This window comes from Thunnus albacares, chromosome 5 (genome assembly GCF_914725855.1).
Source record: "Thunnus albacares chromosome 5, fThuAlb1.1, whole genome shotgun sequence".
Lineage (NCBI taxonomy): Eukaryota > Metazoa > Chordata > Actinopteri > Scombriformes > Scombridae > Thunnus > Thunnus albacares.
In genome coordinates this window covers 5,552,751-5,574,346 of record NC_058110.1, presented here as the reverse complement: position 1 = coordinate 5,574,346, position 21,596 = coordinate 5,552,751, and the positions used below count along the sequence as shown (strand labels likewise).

The following is a 21,596-nucleotide window of genomic DNA, read 5'->3' as shown; positions in this document are numbered from 1 at the left end:
CTCACACGCCTTCAACATGTGAGAGAAACTTTGTATTTGTTTCAAGGTGAATCTGGTGTGTTGACAAGCGCAGTTATTCATTTACCTGCTCTTCTCAGTTGAGATTGGTTGTTGTTTGCACCACAGCAGGAGCCAATCACAGAGCAGAACTTTGACAGCTACGTGAGCACCCTGACCGATATGTACACCAACAAGGACTGCTTCCAGAGCCCTGAGAACAAGGCTCTGCTTGAGAGCATCAACAAAGCTGTGAAGGGCATCAAAGTCTGAGGCTTGACACGCACACGGAAGAGTGAAGCTGTCCTGAAGCGCAGGAGCGTGACAGAGTCTGAGAAATGAAGGAGAGATGTTGAAATACTCTACAATATATTGAAATATGATTCAAAAACAAAAAGGGAATTCAGGTTATTTTAATAAACGGCAACTTAAGAAAATCAACCCAGGGAGCACACTGTTAGAAGAAAAAGTGACGCGGACCAAAATCCACACCATGCTGCTGCTGGGATTGGAGCGGAAATAGGAGGAGGAAACAAATCTGTCAGTCAGAATGGATGGAAAAGAAGAATAATGTTACTATAAACTGTATCTGGGGGGTTTCAATATGCTGTATGTTTACCTGTTGTCTCTTTTGTGTCCTGAACTGTCTTTGGAGAGGGTTTCACTGTTCCCTGGCTGATCAGATTCTGAGCTTAAAACATGGAGGATCACTTACAGGAGAGCACGGTGACACTAAGAGGACACAAGACGAGTTGAACGTAAAGTATCTCAGTGCTGTCCTGTAGCATTCACAGTGTGTGGCGAGTGTGTGTGTGTGTGTGTGTGTGTGTGTGTGTGTGTGTGTGTGAGTGTGTGTGTGTGTGTGTGTGTATGTTCGTCAACTCTAAAGGCTCTCTGATCAATGACCACACACGCACACCCCAGCAATATGTGGCAAGGCACTAAATTGAATGTGTGTTTGCTTTGTGGTATTACTGAGGTGTCAACAGCGCAATGTTGACTCGGTTTAGCAGAAAAGAAATTCTCCAAGCAAGGTCGTGAGACCGATCCAGGAATAGTGTAGGTTGTTTATTTTTCATGGGACAACTGATACTATGTTTTGAAAAGCAGCATATAAAACCTTTTTTTTTCTGTTTTTTTATTTGAAAAACTGAAATGATAATAGTGATAGTGTGCACACATTTCAAATTCAGTTAGTCATATCTATAGTATTTATCAAAATAGGAATTGCACTTCATTTCAATGAATAGTTTTGTGGTACAGTAATTATTATTATATATGAATTATTTAAATTTGCAAACTTTTAAATTGTAACTTATTGCCATTTATGTTATTGAGGTTTATTTATTTGAATCAATCTATTTATTAACTTTGTTTTGTAACACAAAAAGAATGCATCTTTACTGATTATCATGGTCGAAGCGATTTGCAGATGTCTTACGTCAATATTTTAAGAATCTCTATAGATAACTGACAAGGCATATTTTGTTTTGAGTACTTTTTAAAAGACGCAGATGTTTTATAACTGACAAAAGCATTTTTTGATAATTTTACAAAAAAAGTAATTTTTGTGGGGTTGTTCTTGTTTTTCCTCCCTATTGTTTGTGTTCTTTCTGTTACTGGTACATTCAGAAACCCACTTCTGAAAAAAAAGAAAATATGTATTTATTATTTATTTAATATGAAAGAAATTGATTGACATGGCTGTATATTTATTTTATTATTTATGTGCGTGATGTGACGGTTGAGTCTGAGTAGTCTTAAAGATCCACTGCTGATATTTAAATAAAGAAACAAAATCGATACAAAAACTGTTTGATTACTTAGGCTTATACCTAGACATACCAGCAGCTGATTGTAAAGACATAAAAATAATCCAACAAAAGCAATCACTGTTCTGTTGGTATCTGGTGTCTGTGTTTTTTGAGCCATCTTGTGTTTGCTTTTGTCAGGTGAAAGAAAACCAAGGAAATTGAAAAAAAAAAAAAATACAGTTCAAAAATGTTACCTCTTCTAAGCGCTTTGTAGCGGCCACACTGGCTCACCCAAAACCTCTGTAATGTACTATAGATGCTTAAGTGATGCTTTTTGATTATTTTTTATTTTCATCTGTACAATGGTACATATATAGAGCTGTATTCCAGCTGTGTTTTTAGGCTGGATGAATGACTCTAAAACACATACACAAACACACACACACACACACACACACACACACACACACACACACACACACACACACACACACAATGACATATCCAACCCTCGAAGACACTGTAGGATGGCCTCCTTTGACAAACTTCTATCAGATAAACATACACACCCTTGTAGCCTTACTCTAGTTTTTAATTTTTTGATGCACAAAGTGCCACTAAAAAAGAAAATAAAAACAAAAAAACTCACTTTCTTTCCTGATCCTTCGCATTTCTGCAATGTAACAATGTCTGGTCCCAGGAAGACCATGGCATCAAGAGAGTGGTGATTGTTTCAGATGCCTTTATTTCTCTGCCAAGATGGCCATAAGAACACTATATATACATTCTGTATAAATAGATTTTAAAGATGATATATATATGAATATAAACATACATATATTTTTCCAGTGTAATTGTTGACTTGCTCTTCTTCTCTTGTATTACCTTATCAAAGGATCACTAGCTGTCTAGAAGAGATGTGAGGGGCATTATCAATAGGAGGCAGTTACACCTTATTTAATATCACTAAGACCTGTTCAACTGTGGCTTTAAACATACAATTCAGTCAAGCTGAAGGCAAGCAGGCATTGTTGATGATACAGTACAATACTTCGGATGTGTCTCCAAACCCCCCCCCCCCACCCTTTATTTGTCTGTCCCCAGAATGTCAGAAACATCTACTGTATGTTGTACTACTGAATCTGAGAAATGACTGTCAATTTGAACTAGATGGTTGGCTCTTTGTTCCTAAGTGTCATGTGAATTCATGTATAGTAAAAAAAAAAAAGCAAAAAAAAGCTGATGCCTCTGAATAATGTCCTGCACATAGTGTTTGGCTATGTTGTGCAGTTATTGTATTATTAATGGTAAGGCCTGCTCGTTATGAGCCCGTTCTCTCTAATGTTGAAACAAGCAAGTAGGATACTTTAGTGTAACCTGCCTTTGAGTGGTCTGTTGCAGCTACTGTGGTGTACAGTATGATACCCTTGTGTAACTCTGATGTCAAAGGCCTGTTGTAAATGTGCTTTTAGCCAATGTAGAATGAAAATCCTTTGTGCACTTTCTGAATAACTGTTGAAAATGCCAGCATTTGAGTCTTGACTTGTAAGAACCCAATAGATCACGGGCAATAGCAAGTATTCCCCCCATCTGGAGGGCGCATTACAAAGCATTTTGTTGCTGTTTGTTGCTGTTCACATAGAAACAACCTATAGATTATGTCAGATAGATATTTCTCTTTGAGTCAGGGGATTCAGCCCGTGCTGTCAAAGCTCGGAAATGTACAAAAAGGAAGCAATGCTTTCTTTTCCAAAAACAAAAACCAAAAGAGATTGACAGGAAGCAGAGTTTGGTTCTCAGGTGACTGGAGTGAGCTGCTAAAGCAGAACAGAGCAATGCCATAGGTCAGCCAGTCAGCTGAGGCTAGAGGCGATAGCAGCGGCTGGATCAAGGACTTGTGTGAAACGAGATGAGTGTGTGGGAGTGGGAAATTGATTTGCCAGGCTTCACAATCTCCCCTTTGTTTTAGGAGGAGGCGTTTGTTGCATAAACATGTGTCCATCACTCAAAAGAATGTCAAAGCTTTTTATGACTTTTAAACCCCCCTCCCCGTCCACCCCCCTCTCTCTCATGTCTTGTTTAACCTTTCCTCGGGAAAGATAGTTCTGATGCATTTGGTTAACAAAGTAGGATATTCTTCCTCTCTTGAAATGCACGAGAATACTACCCAAGAGTGTTAAGACTCCTAAGTGTGAATATTCTCCTAACTTATTTATATGGCATGACCAATTTTAAACTGCTTGATGACATTGTCTAGTGAGGTATGTAAATGAATAACACTGAGACCATGAAAGCATAACATTTTCAAAAAATGTCAGCTGTGAAAGCAAATACAGCCTACAGTTGGTTCTGTGCCCATGTACTATATGTTTTCTTATTTACATAAAAGTACTGAGTGATGGAGTAAAGAGTTGTATTATTCTAAATAGCAAAGTAAATTAAAAACAACAAACTGGTCAGGGTCCAGTTTTTTCCCTAAAGCACCCTTAATAAAAATGAATTTAACATGATGACACTTTCAGGGAAACCAGCCCAGACCAAAATCCAGCTGTGTGTTTAAGAAGGGGAGGGGGTACACCTTTGCATCCTGGTTTCATTTTAGGTACAGGTGTGTGTAAAACGTCAAGTTGAGTGGCACTTTCCATCATGCTGAGCAAAACCAAAAGCCCCCTCCCCCATTTCTTCCCCTCCTCTTCCCTGCTGTATGCTGTGTGGTCTTATCGTGTGTGCCTTTCTCACTCAACTCATTTCAAGATATGGTGTGTTTACACTCAGCAAACCTGGTTCAAATACTGCTTAAAACATTTGGTCTGGATCTAGATCTCTTAACCAATACTTTTAGGGGAAGTGGGGGTTTTACTACAGTATGTATAGGGAAAAAAATAAATGTGTCTATTACATGCAGGTAGAGGCCATTTTGTGACAGAGATGCAAAACAACAAGCTTTTTGTTAGAGTAAAGAAACTGTGATCTCATTCAGTTGATTCAGGTACCAAACTGCACGGACAGTTTCTGTGAAGGAATTTGAAGAACATCACCATCATCCCTAAATAATGCATCATTGTGCAGGGCATTATTTTAAAACAAGTGGAAGTCTCTGTACATATTTGTATTAAGAAGAAACAGTGTTATTGTTGTTGTATTGAAGTCAAGTTGAAAATGGTTAAAAAAAAAAAAAAAAAGAATAGTTTGCGACAAAAAAATAAATCCACAGCCAAGGGTTGTCCTGCTAGCACATTTTTACAGAGATGAGCTATTTTTACTGGTGATTTTCTAGGCATTGATATTGATATCCTTTTAAGAAAGTACAAAACTTCCAAAATTACAAGCACTTCCACAATGATAGATTGTATGGTAATTTTTGTTACTTTTGTAGATGTGGTTGTTCCTTTGGTACTGCACCATTTTGTAAAGTGGGACAGGCCTTGGCTGTGTGTCCTCGGGGTCTCATGTATTTTTTATTGTTTTTTTTATTTTTATTTATTGCGTTTCTTTGGGAAGTAAAACACTGTAGATGGGCTGAATTTGTGACTGTGTGTTTGTGTACTTGTGTACATGTTCCCCTGTTCCTGTGTCAGTGTTATAAACCAGAGAAGTGATGTCAGTTATTGTGGGGGTATGAACCATTTTAAATGTTCTCTATGAAAAACGCAAATAAAGAATCATAGACAAGGATGACTCAGTTGTGTCAGTGTGCGGGTGTATACTTGTGTGTTTTTGGGACATAAATCTGTTTACACAGTCACACTGTGAGGACTCGCCTCCCTTTTGGGGACAAAAACCAAGTTCCCATAACATAAATCAGCAGGGGTGGAGAGTAACTAAGTACATTTATTCACATACTGTACAATCTTGAGGTACCTGTACTTTACTTGACTATTTCCATTTTATGTTACTTTATGCCTCCACTCTGCTACATTTTAGAGGGAAATATTGTACTTTCTATTCCACTACATTTATTTGACAGCTTTAGTTACTTTTCAGATGAAGATCCAACGCCATGGATAAAATAACAAACTTTTAAAATACAACAGTTGTTAAAGATGAAACCAGTGGTTTCCAACCTTTTTGGCTTTTGACATCTTACAAAAAGCAGTGTGTAGTCGGGGTCACATTTCACATGTCTATGCGTTGTTAACAGCTCCACCAAATAGTGATTTTTCCCTCTAAACTTCTCACATGGTTTCATTTCAATAAAAAACTGAAAACAGATTTTTGTATCAGAACAACTTTCCTTTCCCATTAATCATCTCACGACCCCTCAGATTTGTCTGGTGACCCTTTGGAGGGTCCTGACCCCTAGGTTGGGAACCAATGGACTAAACTAGCTAACTCTAAAAAAAGTAGTTCAAACTAGCTCCACCCCCAGCAGCTACAACAGTAACATGCTGCTTACACACTAATGCTTCAGTAATAATAATCTAATGATATTTAATAATATGTCAGTCAGAGGGACCAAACCGTTACTTTTACTTTAATACTTTAACTACATCAAGCTGATAATACTTTTACTTAAGTAAGACTTTTCATGCAGGACTTTTACTTGTAATGGAGTATTTTTACATTGCTGTATTGGTACTTTTACTTAAGTAAAGGAACTGAAGAATTCTTCCACCACTGTAAATAAGTACATTTTAGGTTAGGTTTAGGCAAGTTGTGGTTATGGTCAGGGGTTGGAGTAAGTCTCCAGGAACTGTGTGTGTCCATAAGAAAGAAACTATTTTTATTTACTTATTATTTACTAATTTTACATTGCCATAACACCAGGTCTTGTGGATAAGTAAACTGGGATGCAAGATGTTTAAGTATATCTTATGCATTGATATACTGGCTGAGCAGATACACACACTGCTTGACTGGTGAACAAAATGGGTGACCTCTATGCTGTTAACATGCAGTTACATGTGTGTTATGTTGAACAACACTGACATCTGGTGGATCATTTTAGTGAACCTGTTGTTTAATGTCACCAACACTGACTACTTACCATGGTTTTTACTCAGTTGAAGTGTCAGATGAAACACTGTAATACGCAGACTGACAGGAGTATTTGGATAGCCATTGAGATGTGTACATTTTGTTTTCCATTTCTAAATAGTTCCCACTTTACATGAATTTCCACATTTTGTGCCTTCATTTTGTGTTTATGATACAGTCACATACAAGATTCTTACTTTGATTTGGAGACCTATCAGAAAGTTGACAGTGAGAAACCTGTGGATAGACTTTTCAGTTGGCCGTAGAAGATATTATGGTGGCCCTGAGAGCTTAATGCACTGCAACTTTGAAAACGCATGTAAATAGACAAAACAAAAACAAATGAAGAAAATATCTTCAGACTATGAATGAGCAGCATTTAGAAAGAAAATGCTGTAAAGTCAGAAAACACAGCCAAATACAAAAATTCTGCAAGTTGTACAGAACACAATGGAAATTAGTAACAAGACAACAGTTGACAGGACTGAACCCTTTGGTTGTGTTTTCTGTTTTTGCAGAACATTTCTGTATTTGGTTGTGTTTTCTGTATTTGGTTGTTTTCTCACTTTGCAGGATATTTACAAAATTACTGTATGTAAGTACTTTCATACTGACACAGTTTGACATTTTTGACATTTTGACTATTTTCATAAAGTGACAAAAAAAATCATTTTTGGTGGCGCTTAGTGCCACACAGTGTAAATTGAGAATGATAACAGTGTTTTAGAAAATTTGCTTAAGCAATTGAGCAAAACTGTAACTGTGTTGTAACTGTATTCTGCATAGGCAGAATCTCATGCTGTCTAGGGGGATCATCTTTAAAGGTAACTAAGACGTTAATGTTGTGTGACATTACTTATTTTTTCAAACACAGTACTGGTTGATATTTTTGTTTGGGAATATTGACCACTGTCATCACCAAACATCTTTCCAGAGGATCTACTTTTATAGGAAGTGATGCGTTTTTAAGGTAGGTATCCTGGCTACTACAGTGAGTATATTTGTGAGTATATTTGTACAGTGAAAATAGGTTTGTTACACAGGGAAAGGTTAACAGTTTCTCACAAAAAAATCCAATAAATATGATAAATATGAATTCTCAGTGAGAGGTGTAATTATGAGAAGTGGTATCCCTGTAAAGCCTCCTACGAGACACTGAACCAGAGATAGAACTACGGATGCTGCTATCACGGTGCATGCATCTAGGATAGGCAAGGATAGATTCACATTTTTCAAGTCTATCCTAAAGCAATACTGACTGTTCATGTGTATTGAAAGAGCAATCAGTCACTGCAAATATCCCGCCTAAGTAAAGTATCTTACAGTGGAAGTTTGTACAAAAAGAGGACTAACTTTGGAAGATGTGCACTTAATTCGGTTTACTCAGACTGTTGAAGCTACATATTAGCTTCAGCTTTATAATATATCTTTGCACAGAATGTAGACCACCATTACTTACACTGGAATTGTGTTGGAGAGGGATCACTTCATAGCCAGTATGGAGAGCAGGAATGATTGCAACAAGCAGTGACTCTTTTAATGTACATATGGACATGTGAGTATTGTATTAAGATGGGCTTGAAAAATGTTCTGTTTTAATTTGAGGAATGAACATCAAGAAGTACGTTTTACCCATGCAGATAGCTGGTGAATAACATGGTTCAAAAATCAAGAACTGAAACTGACTTGTTACAGGCAAGTGGTGTATTTACTCCCAAGTATGTACAAAATGTTAATTTGCCTTATAACTGTGACTGTGCACATTTTACATTGTTACAAACTGAAATGTACAGTCCATATATACACTGGGCAAATATGCCCTCCTTTTTTCTTTTCTAATTCTTATATTTATTCTAATTATAATTCCTATTCACTGCTACACTTTAAGCCTTTTTTAGCAAAGCCCCAAGAGTGTGTCACCCTGCATTTCACTGCACATACTTATAGGCTGGATTGTAGGGCCCCTGGAGTTCTTGGGGTTGCAAGATCCAAGTTCACTGAATGTCAGTTGGTTTGTTCTGATGTGATTGAGAATCTGTTTTGGAATGTGCACCACTAAAGCACAATATCATCTAACATGATGGGAGTCTTGAGGTGGGTCCTGCTTTATTACCTTATTTGGAGTCCCTGTGTCAATATCAAATGTTTTTTTTTGCTTGTAATATCTACTTGTGACTCTCTGTCACTGGTTACATGTCTACCAGTTGTGACCAGTTCAGCAAAGGACTTGGAAAGTCTGAAAAATACAGAATTTTTTGTGTGTATATATATATATATATATATATATATATATATATATATATATATATATATATATATATATATATATATATATATATATATATATATTCTTGCTCTCATATCATGTTGATAATCTTTAAACCATCAAGTTTATTAGTCTACATGTGTTTCTATTTCTATTTCACAGCAGACATTTGGACTTGTCGTAGTACACAGTTGTTACTAATAACATTAACATTCTATTATCTAAGTATACCATGACAGTGTGATAGTGAGCCAGCATGTGCAATACCAGGACCCTGAAATTGAAGCAGCTAAATGAAATTCAGCCATCATTTATTTTCATTATTTACACCTGTGCTTTTCCTACTGTGACCTGTGACATGTCAAAATGTGTTCTGTGAATAAGGCCTGTAGGGATTTGACTTAGTATAGGTATAACTTTTAATTAAAGCCCATTTAAAGCTCGCTATTTAAGCTAATTAGAGCACAGACAAGCTTAGAAGTAACTGAGACAGAAATAGCTTAGTATTGGCTGAGTCACGTGGTAAAAGTAACTCAATAATGGCAGTCAAACTTGGTAAAATATTCATATTTTGTGGTCAATACCACTATTCATTTTTGAATAACATTTTAACTATCACATTTGCCCTTTCTGTTCATGTTTAAACAGAGCTCCAGTGTCTATGCAGGCCATCCTCCTCTGGCCGTTATGCGCGCATTACGTATGACGTCAGAGCGTCAGCTGGCCAAATGTTTACATCGAGCAGTGCTGTGTCTCTGACTACATCCCCCCAAACAACAAAAGGCTGAACACAAGGAAAATCGTTAAGAGAGAGAATATCAGTCGGCATTTGACCAGGTATAACGTCATCTCCATCAGTGGGAGCACAGTGAAAGCTAGCATGTGCTCCTACACCGCTAGCAGTAGTTAGCTGTTATCATTCTTGTCTCGATCTCACTTCTCTTTCAGCGAAGACAAGACTGCGGTTGTTTCTGTTTGTGTTGACCTTGCCCGTGTCTGACAGTTTGTTACAGATGTAATCATGTGTTTTTGTATTTTATACTGGGTGGTTGTTAGACCAAGAGAGCTTGAATTCTATTGTTTTGTCGAAACTGGATCACCTGATTGGCGCAAACAGCAGCCGCAAGTAGGATTTGTATGGATGTTTGCGGTGAAATGAAACCTGCTGGAGTTACAGGTCGTGGTGTGACTTTTGACTCCCGTTAAAAACCTTGTAGATAAAGGAAAGGACGTTGTAGCTAATTCATTGAATTGCAAATGAATAGCGAGGCGCAGGAAGTGTGTACCCTACCAGCCTACTAAACCAAATAGTTAGTTAAAGACTTGTATTACAGCGCCCTCCTGTGGTAATCTCTGCTAAACACCCTGAAGAAGCACATCATAAAAATATTCACAGCGGCAACATCTCATAGCTGGATTCTCTTCCCTGAAAATGAGTATTCATTTAAGGCAAGGGGTGCTGTTTGTTCTATATTGGCCTGACAACATCTACTTCAGCTCAGCCAAGTGGCATCAAAGACAAGAGGTGCAGTAATATTTAAATGCACATCACCCTTTGTTCTTGCCTCATGACTATGACCAGCATTTGGCAGCCCGTGCACCCTGTGATCTCTGTCCCTCCTGTCCTTTGGCATTGCTCTCTGCTGTTGTTTTTAACACGGCCCTGAATTGCATCCACAGCATTCACACCTACCATTGCATTCTGCTGCCAAAAGCTTCATTTAGGCTTAGTCATGTCAGGCTTGTGGTGCATATAGTTGAGACACAGACATTCAACTAAAAGTTGAAAGTTTCTCTGTCCTAAGAGCAGGATTTGTGATATCACAACTAGTTTTGGAGCCAATCCTGTGTGATGTGGAAACATGATGCCTCCAGTGCACATACACTGAGAATGGACTTCACAGTGAAGTAGGAGACATCATGTGTCCAGCAGTAAAACTTTTGAAATAAAAAATATTTGCATAGTCATAGATTCTGGATTTTTCAATGATGGAGAAGGAGTAGATGTAATTTTAAGGATTTTAACAAGATAATTAAACTTTTTTGTGGTAAAACCCAGTCAGACACAAATTATTATTCAAAATAGAGTATGTTATATAAAGGAGTATTTTTAACAATAACCACATCTTGGTGCTATTAAATCAGACGTACTCACAGGCTGTGATTGTTATCCAAGTTGTGCAGATTTTAAGTCAACACAAAATGACAGACCTGGTCTCGTCCCAAAGCACTTCTTCAAATAAGAAGTTTTTTCAGCTTTCCACTTTCTTTAATAATTAACACATTGCTCAAGAGATGACATACACAGTATGATTTTAAGACTGTTTTTAAAGTGCTGTGAACAGCAGTTAAATGTTGAAATGCACAGGTACAGAAGTACTAAAGTTTCTAAACAAGTGTCCCACCATCTAAAGAAACTGAAGAAATTAAATGGTAATTTAAAAAAAAGATCTAGTGAGTCTGTAATTTGTCTGTAAAGAAAAGTGAACCGTTTGATGGATAAAAGTTGACATCCAGAGTTGGTTTACTATCTTTAGCAGTGGTGATGAAGTAAATGTAATAGTTTGCCAGAGTGAGGTTTCAGAATAGAGTTCTTTGGCAGTGTATATACAAAGGGTTAATCATGTTGTCAGCTTGAAAATGTCATCAGGTTAAGTCACTTGTGAGATTTTATTATAGCATGTAATGTTGGCTGAGCAAATGGAGTAAAATGAGCTTGAGAGATGTAAGAAATGCAGTCTTCATTTAGTTCTGAACACCATGAAATACTTATAATACTGTATGTATGGTACTGGTTGTCATTTCTGTACAGTTTATTCTTTATCAGTGTTTTCATTAGTGCAAAGTAACAGAAAGTACAACTGAGGCTAATGGGAATGTCATTAATTTTTAATGGATGTGCTCATAGACAGTTTGTATTGGACAAACTGAAATTTTGACCTCCTGGTGGCATTAAAAGAAAAGTCATTAAGATTCATCCTCTTGGGACCATGAATGTCTGCACAAAGTTAAATGGTAATCCATCCTGTGGTTGTAGAAAAAAAATGCAACCTGATGGTATCTAATGTTTAGAGGTTAATTAGCTTCACACAAACTGCTTTGTCATAGTAAACCACCTGTTTCCTTTTGTCTTCAGTCAACATGGGGGGAGCTGTGAGTGCTGGTGAGGACAATGACGACTTGATTGACAACTTGAAGGAGGCTTATTACATTCGCTCAGACCTGGTGGAGCAGGCTTTTCGAGCTATCGATCGTGCTGACTATTACCTAGATGAATACCGGGATAACGCCTACAAGGTGAGCAAAATGAAAGTCTGTCAAGTCACCCAGACAGGGTCCAAAGAGATGTACAGCAGACATGATTATGTTTTGAAGTGAAATAATAGCTAATGATGTTGAATATTTCTTTTGTTATTAGTCACTGCATAATCACCATGTTTTTAAGAGTTTGATAAGCTGAAAGATGTTGGGGTATATTAAATGTTATTGTCAGGACTTGGCTTGGCGGCATGGAAACATCCATCTGTCTGCTCCGTGTATCTACTCCGAGGTGATGGAGGCTTTGGATCTCCACCCTGGTCTCTCGTTCCTTAACCTTGGCAGTGGGACTGGCTACCTCAGCACCATGGTTGGCCTCATATTGGGTAGGTGGTTCCCTGCAATAATCCAGCATGTCTTTACTTTAAAGGACAGGTTCACAATTTTTCAAGTCTGTCTTAAAACAACAGTCAGGTGCCCAAATGAACATTGAAATAGGTTATTCTTACTGTAATCACTCCTCATGTTCATACTGATTATTCTGATCCTTTCATAAAGCACTTACAGTGTAAGTGATGGGACCAAAATCCACAAGCCTCCTTCTGTGCAAAAATGTATTTAAAAGTTATCTGAAGCTAATATGAATCTTCAGTCATCCAAATTAGTCAGATCAAGTAGATATCTTTCAACGTTACAGTCTTTTTTTAGTGCCAACGTACCTCTTTTTGTTCCTATACTTCCACTGCAGCTCAACAGGGAAACACTGTCGTAGGAAACACAAAGAGGGAATTAGATGCTAAAAACACTGTAAATGTGGCAGATATCAACTTGATATGACTAACTCAGACTGCATATAAGCTTCAGATAAACTTTTATATGCATTTTGCACAAAATGACTGTGTGATACACTGTGGATTTTGGCCCCCATCACTTACATTGGAAGCACATTTGAAGGGATCTTTTAATAGCCAGTATGAACAGGAGGAATTACAGCGAGGAAGACCTCTTTTAATGTCCATATGGGTACCTGACTGTTGTTTTAAGATAGACTTGAAAAATTGTGAACCTATCCCTCAACTCTGACAATTGTGATCTTGTTCTGGTATCAAAGTGTAAACATATAGCATGAAGGTTACAGGTACATGCTAGAGCTAAACTGGTGAATCAGTTGGTGAGATATATTGACCAATATTAGCCTTTTGCACTATATCTGTTTCAGTGCATATGTTGGCCGATAATTAACATGAAATGTCAGAACAGAAATTATATGTTTTTGGTCTTGTGAAATGGCCTGCTCAAGACATATCTTAAAAAAACTCAAACTGTTGTGAGTGTTATGTGTTAATGTAAAAAGATGAATATTGACCAATATATTGTTTTCTGAATTTTGTAACTCACAAATATTGATATTGTTGTCAGAGTCAAAAATCCAATATCTGTCAGGCATGCTTGTTAAAAGAGTTGAAAGATGATTCACATTCTTTGAAGTGTCCATCAGCAATGTACTAATCCTTGAATTGTTCCAACGAAGCAATTCTGTGGCACTGATGGCTATTGTGGTACTCAAAACTGCTCAATTAGACTATTGCTGTGAAAAACAACTTGCTCTGTCAACTTGCCTGGATACATAATACTTTTTTTAAGAGAAAAAAGTAAGGTTGGAGTTGCATTCAAACATTTATAGTTCTAATACAGTTGATTTTCCAATGGCAATATGACTGTTGCCAATAATGAAGCTAAGCCTGCAAGCCAGTTCATGCAGTGAACTCGAGTCTGCTGCCTCACTCACATGGCATCCTCCTCTCATGGCAACATAGAGCAACACACATGTCAGTGCTCTGTTCACTCCTTTGCTGCCTGCTGTCTGCTGCCACACCTGAAAGCTAGGTGTCATCTGCTGCTACTGCTGCTGCTCATATATCATTTCAAAACCCCCACCTCCACCTCAGTGTCCACCTGTAGGCTCTGAGTCTACCTAGGGGGAAGTTAGTATCATCATTCCCTACTCCCTGCTGTGCTGAGCTTAGTGTTTCCTTGTTGGGAGTGACAGGTCAGAGCCTAGATGCTAAATATCAACACTGTACACGGTCCGCAGTCACAGAATAATCCAATAATCCGCTAGTCGCTCGACAGAAAATAAACCGTAAACTATTTTGATTATTGATTAATCCTTTTGAGCTATTTTTTAAAGAAAAAAATTCCAAATTCTCTGATTTCAGGTTCTCAAATGTGAATATTTTATGGTTTCTCTAGTCCTCTATGATAGTAAGAAAAATATCTTTGAGTTGTGGACTGTTGGTCGAGACAAAAGAAGACATTTGTGGACGTCATCTTGGGCTTTGAGAAACAGTGATTGATATTTTTCACAATTTTCTGACATTTTATGGACCAAACGTCTAAGTGATTAATTGAGAAAATACTCTACAGATTAATCAATAATCAAAGTTATCGTTAGTTGCAGCCCTAATCAGTTGTTTTCATTATTATTATTATAATACAGTGACATTCCAAACAATTGCAATCTTCATGTGTATTTGTGTAGAAATGACAAAGGCAGAGAAAACAGCAGTAACTCTATGAATAGGTAAGTAATCAAAGATTTATTCATTCAACACTCTGGTTACCATGTACTTCACAGTAAAATCAATGAGCATTAAATATTAAACAGGCTTCATGGTAACAAACTCAAGAACAACAAAACAGAATTCACAAAACAGTAATAACATTTTTAAAAAGTAAAATGTCAGTAAAGGAAAGAGAAGTGAGGCAATACAATTTTTTTTTTCAGTTGACTTGGAAGGTTTTTCAAAGTCAAGGGGAAAAGACCGCACATGCCTGGTCTCAGCTGAGCTCTGGGAACCAATGGACTCTGGATAACTGACCTGAGAGAGTTACTATAGTTACTACATGGACACAAAAATTCAGAAATATACCCAAGGGATTCACAATTTAGAGCCTGAGAGGTAATAACTAAAATTTTATATTGAATTCTAAACTCCACTGGCAGAGCAGCTGTCACTGGAGTAATGTGCTGCCTGCGTGTTGTGTTTCTTAGAAAACGGGCTGCAATATTTTGAACCATCTGCAGATAGCCACAGCTCTTTGGCTGAGGCAAGAGCTGAATGAGTGAAGACACAAAAGCATGGAATCATTTAATTATTTTTACAATTCAATTGCACAAGTTTCTTAATTATCAGTGTAGAAAACACAGGTGTTGAGTCCCAAAAAACTGTAGGTGATTTCATGACACCCTTGTGCCTGAAGAGCCAATGTAGGATAAAAACATTGTACATTTTCTAAACTTAATTAAAAAAAAGTTTCAAAGGCAGCATTTTGCTGTATTGTGAATCATTGAGAAGCAGAAATTAATACATTTTCTTAATATTAATAATAAGTCAAATGTGACACCTATATTCTCAGTACATGGCTATTCATTACTACAACTACTCACTTTATAAAAATTGAAATATGTGTATTAAATTCTCACTGGCCTGTAACAATACAGGTTGTGTTTCTAATATGAGAATAATCACACACAACATTTGTAGTTGGGCATAATGCCCTATGGCATCACAAACAGTTTTGTGTCCATGTAAATGTGGTTAATTGAAAACAATGGTATGCTAACTGTTCCAGGACCATTTGGGGTGAATCATGGGATAGAGTTACACACAGATGTTATCGAGTACGCCTACCAGAAGCTCGACACCTTCATCAAAACCAGCGACAGCTTTGATAAGTAGGTATCCAAATGTGTCAGTGATGTTTTCTAGTTTTCCACATGTCTACAGTGTTTTCCATTGCTCTTGTGTCTCTCTTCAGATTTGAATTCTGTGAGCCATCCTTTGTTGTGGGCAACTGCCTGGAGATTCCTCCAGAGAGCCGTCAGTATGATAGGGTGTACTGTGGGGCCGGGGTGCAGAAGGACCATGAGGATTACATGAAGAACCTGCTCAAGCTGGGGGGCATCCTTGTGATGCCTCTTGAGGAAAAGGTTGGTGTTTTGCTTGAGAAAATCTGCCACCTTCTTCTCCATCTGTATTTTTGTTTTTATTGATTGTAATGTTGATATATCATTGGCTTTGATTTTTTGTATTATGTGCACAGCACCTTGCAACTTTCAAAATTCAAAATATCATCTAATCTTGAATATCTTCATTTGAAACAATTCTTGTGGGATGAATGGACTTATTGTACCACAATCATCAGGATGCACCAGTACACACACACACAAAGTACAAGCACAAGAGCACTTTTAAATTCTTCCTGCTGTATTTTCCACAGTTGACCAAGATCACCCGTACAGGGCTGAACAGCTGGGAGACCAAAAAGATCATCTCTGTGTCCTTCGCTCCTCTGGTGCTGCCTAAACACAGCACAAATGGCAAACCCAAGACTGCCCCGCTGCGTGAGTCTCATTTCAACCTTTTTAAAATCAAAAATACAAAAAAAACATATGTAATCTGTGTCTAAAGCCCCATTCAGGTGGGATTAACATTACAGGGGGAGGTAGGGAATGAAATACTCACTGTGCTTGGTAATTGAACTCATCATTTCGGACATCATGGGGAAATAACAGGATATAGTCTGTAATAGACATGACATCTGTAACAGACATGGACATTGAGGCAAAGATACTGCGTGAGGTGAATGTCATGATATCATTATCTCCCATGTCTATCGTCAATAAACCTCCATCAATCCATTTAGAAATCATAGAGAATAGAAGCTTCAGAACTTGCCTGAGAATCATCACATTTTTAATTTTTTTTCAGTATGAAAGTATTCCAGTGATAGTTGTCTGTACATCCATGGCTACACAGGAGCTGCTAATGGCTAACTCAGCGTACGTTTAATGGCGTCTATTTGCCAAAATGTAAACAAATATCTAAAAACTGGGCTCATTAAAGAATAGCAGTATCTACCTGTAGCTGACATCACAACTGCCCAGTTGATGAGCTTTCATGGGGTCTTGTTTTTGCCAGTGGTCATATTGGTTCCCAAAATAGGCCCATATGTTGGTATGTTGTTGCATGTTTCCATCTATCAGATTAGCAAAAATATTTTTGACTTAATTTTCACACAAAAGTTAAATTTCACTGAGTTTAAAAAATGTAGAAGGACAAGCAACTTGAAAAAACCTCAGACATCCATTTTAAAATGCAAGGACATCACTCTGGACAGGATTTAAATCCAGTGAGTTCACTGAAATACAGTGGGTAATTGCAGCTGTAATTATTACTGGGGTGTGGGTGAAAAATTACCCACTAAGCTGCATTAAAATCACTGACCAGGGCAGGTAATGATAACATCACCCACCTCCACCTCCACAATTGTTGAGTTTTGTTGTCTTCCTCCCATGTTTTGTACTAATATTTTCCTCTCTGCTCTGTTGTGTTGTGGTTTTCAATTTTGCAGCAAAGTATGAGGTACGGACATTACAGGAACTGGCTCGTATCTGTATCCGCCACACCCTCAGGGTGACCACAGATGGAGGAGACAGCCTATCACGTGGCAGGGGTTCCTCTTTCAGTGTGGGCAGAGGTCTGGCAGTGGCTGGGCTCCATAAGTATGGCCCTCGCTTCAAACGTCGGCGCGTCCACCGGCGCCATTGCAATGCCCTTGTCCTGGCCACCCGTCAAGTGGTGGCCAGCAGCGGTATTGGCCCCACTCCCCTGGACAGCAACAACAATCAGGGAGGGAGAGCAGAGGATGAGGAGGAGGCAGGAGAGAGGGAGGTGAGGCGGCAGATGAGGGGGAGCAGGAAGGTGGGGAGAGGAGCAGGAGGGGTGGTGGAAGAAGAGGAGATGATGGAAGAAGATGATGAAGAGGAGGAGCAGGAGGAGGAGGAGGAGGAGAAGGAGACCGGGGAGCTGCTCCGACCCCAGCCGGCCGTGAATGTCCTGAGAGAGAGGATACTGGGCCTGCCACTGCCTGAGCCTCTGAAGATGTACCTGCTGTACTACAGGGAGAAATGAGCTGGCTGGATTGATAGCCAGGTCCAGAGTCAACAACCCAGCAGAGGCTGCGGCCTATGTTACAACCCCACCACCACCTGTACAAGGCAGAACAACATGCCACCCACCTTACTCCACGGCTCCACTATGGGTCTCTTTCTCTCGCTCTCTCACCTGTCCTCATCCTCTCTCTCTCCAACTTCCTCTTTTTGCTCTGCCTCCCACTGTTCTTTACGTGATTAATTTCCTGGAACTGTAAGGAGTCAGTTCAGTTTGTCCAGTTTAGGGGGGAGGGAGGGTTTCACTATGCTGACAACAGAAACAATTCACTCCAATGTTTCAGACAACCAAACAGTCACTGATGTAAATTTTATGTCTCCTTTGAGGTGAAAAGAAATATAAATTGATACATAATATATACTCAGTTTTCTCTACAGCTCTGTATAACTAACATGCAAATCTAGCTTAACAGTGTACACTTATAGTATTTAAGCTTGCAAAAGGCAATTTAATGGTGCTGAGAAAGAGCACCATCATTGTTTAGTCTACAACAGCAGACTAGACATGGCAACAGAGTTCAAACACTGTAGCAACAAGCAGAAAGAGTAGCTTCAGCAGAGCAGCGACCAGAAAGCAGCAGGCTTCCTCAGCTCTCTTACATCCACTAATTACAATTGTTCCCCAGGTTACAGAGTATAAGTTACTGGATAAGTGTGGAAGCTGCTATGCCCACAGAAGGGTGTGTATGTGTGGTTGTGGGTGTGTGTGTGTGTGTGTGTGTGTGTTTAATATCACATAATGGGGATGGTGCTGTTTTAGGAAGGAAGTTGTAGTCTGCTTATTGCTCAACTTTGTGAGTGAAGCGCGCAATGATGTGAGAAGCATATTTTCTCTTTCACTGTATCATATTTAATGATACTGCAGCTACCTGTACAGCTAGTGACCAAGATGGTGTCCTGTTTTGTGATTATTTCCATTGATTTCCAAAATCAAATGGGAGCTTTGCCTCAAGTCCCCAGTACATTAGATAATTTAACTTACATGCTTTTCCAAGGAGTTGACCAAGGTTTGGTCATAATTTCAAGTGTTTTTAGGCAACTCGTTGATTTAACAAAAAAGCTGAGTTTTCCCTTTTTCTATGCACATGTGTCATTACATGAGTTGTCTCCTGACTTTGTCATATGGAGATGAAACTGACCCTGAATCCTTACATGTGTATCCAAAGGGTGGTTTCACTGTTTTTCTCTATATCCAATAGTAATCTCTTAACCAAAACAGAAAGACCATAAAAAAATCACATACTTACTAATATTCCAATTTACAGAAATAAACCAGCATGATAAAAACAATAACTATTTCTGATGATTGACAGTGTGCAGGTTTTCTCTCACCGTGCTCTCATCTTTGTTTTTGTGTTTTTTTTTTTGTTGTTGTAACATTTTGAATCTTGAATTTTATGAGACTTGAAGTGTTGTGTACATATGAATTTGTTGTTTGAATGAAAAAAAAAGAAAAGAAAAAAAAACAAAGATGCTTTATCAAGTGTCTTACATCTGACATTTTTTTCTGTTGTAGTTTCCAGTTAGATGGAGCTTTATTCCTTTTTACTTCTTGCTTTTGTACCAAACTTTCTGCTCTGCTCCCCTTTGTGCCAAACTTAAGTTGCATGGACGAGATTCTTTAGAGGAAACAGCAGATCAACAGCAAGTCACTCATTTGAAGAAAAAAAGCTGATAATTGATGTTTTATCATTACAAAAACTACTACCACTGAAATGACACTTCTGGTTGTTAATATATTTTTTATCATGTCTTAGATTCTTCTCATTTTAAAGGTTATATTTGCAGAGATTCTCTGATGAATAGCAAAGTGATCTTTGCTCAAGGCAACATGGAAGCACCCTTCATGAGGTCATTGGAGAAATAACGGATGTGATCACAACATGAGGAGGAATTTGAATATGTGCAGGTTTGAATGGGAGGATTGTGTCCAAAAAGCAGGTCCTTATCTGGCCAGGAGATTCACTTCCCTTCTGATTTCTGCTGACTGTAACATCATGCTTCACTGTTTGGCTGTTCCACCATTTCTACAGCTGCTGGATCTACCTTTTGAGTACTGTATGTAGACCATTCCTTTATCTGACATGAGTACCATCCATGTTTGGTTGTTGTGCAGTTGTGATTCTCTGCTGAATGTATATGATCATGATGGTTTGTTTTTTTTGCACTTAATATCAAGTTTTGGGGAGAATGACTTGCTTGTTTTTAAAATTGAGCTGTATTATGACTGCTGTTAATAAAGTCTGTTATACAAAAGAAAGTCCAGCTGTAAATGAGGGAAGTGTTGTTTTCGATTAGCTGAATACTAATGCCCTTTGTATTTGAAATTTCCAAAGTAATCATGACTTATAAATCCAGGAAAAGACTTTTTAACCCTTTAATCGTATCACCTAGTGAAAAGCAAATCATTTTTTTAAACTATTATTAAAATACCAACTCTACCAGATGGTTGACATTTATGAACATAAAGATCTTTTTTCAATTATCTACATAGATATGTAGCTATTAAAGTAAAATAAAATACATTTTTAAATCGCACATCTCTTTTTATGGACAAGAGCAATGTCTAACACCTGAGAATAAAACAATGTAACATTTCCTTGTGGTACTCTACAAAGCATTGCCAACTCACATTCAAACAGAAGCCTACAACTCTTAGAATGCCAAAATTAGCAGTTTCATTCTGGATTCACATAATTAGGGACTGTATTTTAATGTAAAATATCTACAAAATGTTGGAAAATTCATACTGGCATAGTATATTATGAATAAACATTAGATTTATCATGTTGACATTTTATAATCATAAAAAGCTGTATTTGATGGTAATATTCAGTTTTGTCACAAATTGTTGCCAATGCTTCTTTTACCATGAATGGACATTTCAACGGTTAGAAAATTATCAAAAAATACGACCATGTCTTTTTTGGGGGGTTTAGATTATTCTTTTCATTAAGTCCTCTGAAACAAAAACAAAAATTACCTTCAAAAATTCCACCAAAAACAGGCAACATACCATGAGTGAATTCTCTGCCATTAAAGCCCTCGGGAACCTGGCTTCCAATATTGAGTATTCCTCGTTACATTAAATATTCATGACTGTATAAGCAACTATCAAATAATCAGAAAAATCTGATTCAAACATTGCTAAATCTTGACTGGAACCTTAAAGTGTGTGACATAATCTTTTTCTAAATGAGCCCCACCCACATGCTGAGAATACAGAGGAATAAAGAACTACAAAAATCTCTTACGGTAAATAACAAAAACTGTTCTAACCATGGCAGAAAATAGTCTGTTTCCAGGTGTTTGGGAGTACTACTGCATA

The 21,596-nt window shown here is 37.9% G+C and overlaps 2 protein-coding genes across 5 annotated transcripts in view; both read left to right on the top strand.

Annotated features, from left to right (window-relative positions):
• The window catches only part of myt1b (myelin transcription factor 1b), a 45,514-nt gene extending 40,091 nt beyond the window's left edge, over positions 1-5,423 (top strand). For 3 of the 4 annotated variants that reach the window (XM_044352665.1, XM_044352666.1, XM_044352663.1), the window contains one exon: positions 127-5,423. In XM_044352665.1, coding sequence (XP_044208600.1) covers positions 127-270 — 144 coding nt within the window. In that variant the 3' untranslated portion in view covers positions 271-5,423. The remainder of the gene's footprint in view (positions 1-126) is intronic. The other variant, XM_044352664.1, reaches the window with a different exon arrangement.
• A 4,269-nt stretch (positions 5,424-9,692) lies between these two features.
• On the top strand, positions 9,693-20,528 carry LOC122983141 (protein-L-isoaspartate O-methyltransferase domain-containing protein 2). The gene is made up of 7 exons (XM_044352923.1): positions 9,693-9,831; positions 12,131-12,291; positions 12,488-12,638; positions 15,889-15,991; positions 16,075-16,246; positions 16,537-16,660; positions 17,671-20,528. The coding sequence occupies exons 2-7, from the start codon at positions 12,136-12,138 to the stop codon at positions 18,228-18,230; spliced, it is 1,266 nt and encodes a 421-aa protein (XP_044208858.1). The 5' UTR covers positions 9,693-9,831; positions 12,131-12,135; the 3' UTR covers positions 18,231-20,528.
• Positions 20,529-21,596: the final 1,068 nt, after the last annotated feature.